Source organism: Rhinatrema bivittatum, chromosome 4 (genome assembly GCF_901001135.1).
Source record: "Rhinatrema bivittatum chromosome 4, aRhiBiv1.1, whole genome shotgun sequence".
NCBI classification, from domain to species: domain Eukaryota; kingdom Metazoa; phylum Chordata; class Amphibia; order Gymnophiona; family Rhinatrematidae; genus Rhinatrema; species Rhinatrema bivittatum.
This window is the reverse complement of record NC_042618.1, coordinates 283,648,913-283,655,075: the sequence shown is the minus strand read 5'-3', so window position 1 is coordinate 283,655,075 and position 6,163 is coordinate 283,648,913. Positions and strand designations below refer to the sequence as shown.

At 49.8% G+C, this 6,163-nt stretch overlaps 1 protein-coding gene across 1 annotated transcript in view; it reads right to left on the bottom strand.

Annotated features, from left to right (window-relative positions):
* Window positions 1-3,400: 3,400 nt before the first annotated feature.
* Window positions 3,401-6,163, bottom strand: part of SOX5 (SRY-box transcription factor 5) — a 1,631,810-nt gene continuing 1,629,047 nt past the window's right edge. Inside the window, 1 exon segment of the mRNA XM_029600160.1 lies at window positions 3,401-3,723. Within this exon segment, the coding sequence (XP_029456020.1) occupies window positions 3,420-3,723 (304 nt within the window). The 3' untranslated portion in view covers window positions 3,401-3,419.

Below are 6,163 nucleotides of genomic sequence, written 5' to 3'. Positions count from 1 at the left end.
CCGCTGCCCAGTGCCTGAGCCATAGGAGCCTGCAGGCTGAAACCGCTAAGACCATCGTCTGGGCAGACGTCCTCAGGAGATCATACAGGGCGTCAGCGCCGTACGCAACCGCCGCTTCCAGCCGACTAGCTCGCTCTGCTGCTGCACCAGACAGGTCGGACTCAGCCTGCCAATCCTGAACCCATCGGAGACAAGCCCTTTGGGCGAAGCTGGTACACTATGCCCTGACCCTGACCCCAAGGGCCGACACCTCAAAAATTCTCTTAAGTTGCAGCTCCAGTTTACGATCCTGCAGGTCTTTCAAGGCTGTACCTTCTGTTACCGGAATAGTGGTCCTTTTGGTAACTGCGGCAACTGCGGAATCAATCTTGGGAAGCCTGAGGAGCTCCAACGCATCCTCCGGAAGCAGGTACAATTTTTCCATCGCTCGGCCGACCTTTAAACCTAGCTCCGGATTGTCCCATTCCTTATACAATAAGTCCGTGACCGACCAGTGAAAGGGAAAAGAACGAGCCGGACCTCGGAGACCCGCCATGACGGGGTCCATAGATCCAACCCTGGAATCCTCAGGGGGGACTTCAATAGCGAGCTCCTCTAGAATGACCGGTATCAGTGGCCCTAGCTCATCTCTTCGAAATAGGCGCACCACCTTGGGATCATTGCCGTCAGTCGCCTGTACCGCCCCTGGCTTGGCCGGCTGAGGGTGAAGCTCAGGATCCTCTTCCTGTCCGTCGCCAGCCAGTATCAGGGGCGCTGGATCGTCATCCAATGAGTCCGATTGAGAAGACTCCGTCAGCTTCTCCCAAGAACGGAGAGGACGCTTCGGTTTGGGGGCATCCGCCCCCTCCGACTGCCTGGACCGTTTCCATGAAGAAGACTCCCGAGGCAACCTGGAGCGCGACCTCCACCCAGATCTGCGAGCCTTGAAGAACTTGCTCATCGTGTCCACAAAGTGGGAGGAGAACGAAGAAGAAGAACCATCCGACTCCAGATCCTCATCTGAGGAAACCCCGGTTGGAGCTATCGGCCCCATGCCCCCACCAGGAGCAGCCGGCCTCGGGGAGAGCGGAGGAGGAGAAGACCCATCAGCCAGCGCATCCAGCGCTGTCATTTCCTGGTCCCGGAAGGTTGCTAACAGAGCCTCCGAACCAGCACTGAGCTAGAATGGAGCCGGGTCTTTTTCCCTAAAATCAGGCCTCCGGGGCTCCCGACACGATCTGGAGCCATGCCCAGGCTCCTTTCCAAGCAAATCCCGGGAGGAGCCCTCTCCCCCAGGGAGACAGGCCGTGCAGACCCCAACGCGGGAAATCCACGCGCGCGCACTGCCACAGGCAGAGCAGGCCGCACCACGTGGCAAATCCCCGGGCTCGATTTTTAGCGTACCCGAAAAAAGAATTGCGGCGTTCGGCGCGATTTCCCAGTCCCCCCGGGCCGAAAAAACGGCAAAAAAACGGTAAAAAAGCAGCAAAAAACGGCGAAAACGGAGCAAACACCCGGCCAACGGAGGCCCTAACTCCAGGCAAGTTTTAAAAACGAAGTTTTAAAGAAATTGAAAACTTTACCTGTACCTGAAGAAAACGGCAGGCTGGACGAGGATGAGTGGCAGAGACCCCCGGCATCACCCCGAACCATGGCAGAAGTAGGGTCCCCAACCCTCTGCTCTGCAGCTTCTAATACCAGGGGGGATGGTCCCACCAGGACCTGACAACCCCCTGGGAGGCTAGACGCTGCACTGCCTTTTTTTTTTAAACTAAAGGAACCCTACCAAGATCCCTAACCTGAAGAAAACAGCAGCACAAAGCTAGAAAACCTAGAACCAAATCCCTAACTTAGCACCACCAAGAGACACTAGGCTTTGCACCTCCACCATCTGCTGGAGACAGAAGAATACTGGCAGACACTAGGTGGCACCTCAGGGGTAGAGGACAGAGTCCGCAAAGTCTTCTTCTGTCTCCATCTGCTGGTGGGGAGGCAAAACCCAGCTGTCCTGGACTGATCCGGGTACGTACAGGGAACACTGTCTTTCTAACTCTAGAAAACAAAAAAATAAAACACACAAATGAATTCATCACTTCAGTACAAATTTGGCACTTGGCTAAAAGATTTATGGTTAGATTTTATAAAGTTGCGCACACACGTACTTTTGTTCGCACACCAGGCGCAAACAAGAGTATGCGGGATTTCAATAGATACACACGTAGCCGCGCGTATCCATTAAAATCCGGGGTCGGCGCATGCAAGGCTGCCCAAAATTGGCAGCCTGCGCGCGCCGAGCCGCGCAGCCTGCCTCCGTTCCCTCCGAGGCCGCTCCAAAATCGGAGCGGCCACGGAGGGAACTTTCCTTCAGCCTCCCCCCACCTCCCCCCACCTTCCCCTCCCTAACCCACCCCCCCGGCCCTATCTACACCCCTCCTATCTTTGTCGCGAAAGTTACGCCTGCTCGAGGCAGGCGTAACTTGCGTGCGCCAGGCCGGCTACCGGCACGCCATGTTCTGGTCCGGGGGCTGGTCCGGAGGCCGTGGCCACGCCCCTGGAATGCCCCCGGGCCAGAACCACGCCCGCAGCCCCACCCCCGGATGACACGCCGGCCGAATCACGCCCCCCGACGTGCCTCCTGATGACGCGCCGGTCACGACACGCCCCCGACACACATCCCAGGAAAGCCCTGGGACTTACACGCGTCCCGGGGCTTTGCGCGCGCCAGAAGCCTATGCAAGATAGGTTTGGCACGCGCAGGGGGGGTTTGGGGTAGGTTTTCGGGGGTTACGCGCGTAATGTACACGCGTAACCCTGTGAAAATCTACCCCTTAGTGTAGTATGAAATAATTTAAAAAACCCACAAAGATCCCTATGAAGGATACCTGCTTGGTGCAGATCAGGTTAACAAAAAGGAAAAAACATATTTCCATCTCCTAATACGCATAGGCAGAGGTGAGTAATTTAGAAAGTTTGTTTTTTTTTCTATTGGTGCATGACAAAAACCAAAACAAAACGAAACAAAATCTTATTTCTCTTTAAACTTTATCACAAAACAACAAAACACATTCACAAGCCACCTGTTGGCACTCTGTGTACCTGAGTGATAATTTCTAGAACATTGTAGAATAAACAGCCATAAAGTTTACTTAGAATACCTCTGCCCCACTCCCTCCCCCCCCCCCCCAAAAAAAAAGAAAAAAAAAGTAAAAAGAGTAAGATTTCAGTGCTTGGGTAGAGCAGCTGAATTACTGGCATTATTTTACCTATAGCTTGGTTATGTTGTAGCAAACTTAATATTGCTGACTGAAAGCTGTTAGTCAGCTGAAGTCGCAGCTAGTTGAAACTAGCAGTTAAAATAACAGTCAGTATATGAGAACATAAATGCGCTTGGCCATTGGAAAGGAATGACCAGGTGGGAAATTATGTCCTTAAAGGTCTTATCAGTTGGTTTGTCCTACAATAGGGTTTTCACTGTCACTGCCATAGTCCATATCAGGGTCATCTTCTTCCTCTTCATATTCATCATATATTTCACCATTGATATCATCAACCTGTATTTCCTCCTTGATGTGAGGCTCCTTGCCTTTTATGCCATAAGTGCTCTGGTTGATAGGTATTCCAGGTTCTGGGCTGCTGGACACACTCGAGTGCTCAGATGGCAGATGGGGAGATGACATTCCGGCCATGGGAATAGCTCCTGGGTAAATAACACCTACTGTGGTGATAGGGATCTGTGTTTGTTGCCTGGCAAAAAGATAAAAAAGCAAACAAATATTTGTAAATATTTAAAAATACAGGTTAATTAATAATGTGGAAATAGAATTTTTTTCCTAAGCTTCAAAAAAAAGCATAATTGAGAACATCATATGTAATATTTATTCAAAGAGGAGGAGGAGAAACCATTTTGAAAAGTGGCAGAACTGATTGTAAATTGCAGAGCAAGCATAATTGAGAACATCATATGTAATATTTATTCAAAGAGGAGGAGGAGAAACCATTTTGAAAAGTGGCAGAACTGATTGTAAATTGCAGAGCAAGAAGAATGAATGAAACATCATTAGCACAAACAAAAATTCTGAGCTACTTGGGCATGAATTTTAAGGACACTAATGCAGAAGTTATGTGACTGGCTGGGCACTGTGCGCACCGACCACATGCATTTTAGAATAGGCCCAGCCACACATGTAACCTCTGATACACGCACAAGTGCCAGGCCTGCTGAAAGGGGTGGGCTGGTACAGTGCCATTAGACGGTAGGTGTGGCAGCTGGCCAGCGCATGGAGATTGCTTCTGCTCCAGAGGAGCAGTAAGTACAAAAATAAAAAAATGGGGATAGGTATGGTTAGTTTAGGGGTCGGAGTAGAGAGGGGAAGAGGAAGGAAGGATAGGGTTCGGGGTAAGGAAGTTCTTTCCCATTCCACTCCTTTATTCTAAAATTCTCCTCCCTGTGTGCAGAGCAGGTCACTCACCCACACATGCGAATACAGACACGAAAACCCGGCGTACCATATGCACATGGGAAAAATATGTTATAAAATCAGCGTGTCCATTTGTGCATGCCAAGAATCATGTGCATGCCAAGAATCATGTGCAAGAGCATGCGTGCTCCTTTTAAAATTGACCCTTTTGCTCTGTGGTAAGATCAGATGTACAATCTAATTTTAAAAAACTTATCTTAGGGAACATCGCCAGACAACTTTTTCAAAGAAAGGGATCAAGGTGCCCAGGGAAACCATCTTAAAATTTTCTTTTCTTAGAAACTTGCTTAAGGCTCTCAGGTCTAGGATTGGATGGTGTTCCGCTGTTTTCCTTGGAATCAGGAAGTACCAGGAGTAAAATCCATGTACTCTTTGCCCTGGTGGAATGAGCTCGACCACCCTGGCCACTAAAAGGGAGGAGAGCTCACAAGAAGTACTTCCTGATGCACTACAGGTCCCGAAAAGGGACTCGGGGGACAATTTGGTGGGGTAGTCAAAAGGTTTAATCTGTACCCACCATGGACAATGGCCAGAACCCACTGGTTCGAGGTTACACTGGGCCTCTGACTTGCATAGAGCCATAACCTCCCCTGACATGGAGGGTCCATCATATTGGGTACAATCTGAAGGAGAGGTCTTCTTGGGGAGAATTCCTTCTGCCATTGGGAGGAGATGGTTCTGAAGGGGAGACCATCATTGGAAACATTGGAGGAGTGATGCCCCTAGTTGTCATAAGGGCCTTTGTCCTCACTGTTGTATGCAGGGTTGGGCCCTGAAGCACTCAGCCTCCAGCCAGTGGTATAGGAACCAACTCAACTAGCCATGGGTACTCAGGGCCTGGTGTCACTTCCATCACCAGGGGAGCTTCCTCCTCTGAGGAAACTAGGACAAGTACTGGATTGGTAGAGCCACTGATGCCCCACTGAGTACCCCCGGGTACTGAAATCGTCTGTGTATGTGTATGTGTATGTGTAAAGATTCTAGCAGCAGTTTGAGGAAGGATGGTGTCAGCCCTGGTGCTGTTGCTGACCCAAAGCCAAGGTCCCACACAGCCTTCTCCACAGCCAGCTGCATGCACCTCTCCAGCTCCTCCTCGAACAGCACCGATGCCAAGACTGACTGGGACCCAGAAGGTGTGACCAGATCCTCTTTGGAACCGAGAAGAGAAACATAAACATAGAAACATAGAAGTGACAATATAAAAGGACCTAATGGCCCATCCAGTCTGCCCAGCAAGCTCCCATAGTTATCAGTTTCCCATAATTATCAGTTACTCAGACCTCCAAGGTCAGTGCTTTTGTTGATTACAGTTTGATTTCAATTTCCTTTCCCCCCCTGCAATTGAAGCAGAGAGAAATATTTGAGTTGCATCGGAAGGGTAGTATCTCGCTTTTTGGTTTAGGGAAGTAACCACCACATCAAGCAAGTTACCCCCATGCTTATTTGTTTTGCCAGACTGTACAGTTCAATGTCCTTGTTGGTAGTTGTCTGAATCCAATTCCTCTTTTCCCACTGCTGTTGAAGCAGTGAGCAATGATGGAGTTGCATCAACAGCATGAAGGCTTATTTGTTAAGGGTAGTATCCGTCACACCAGCAAGTTATCCCCATGCATCTTATTTCATTCACTAAAAAAATTGGCCACTCCAAATCTTCACTTAAACCATGGTACACCCCTGAACTGACAGCTCTAAAACGCACCCTCAGG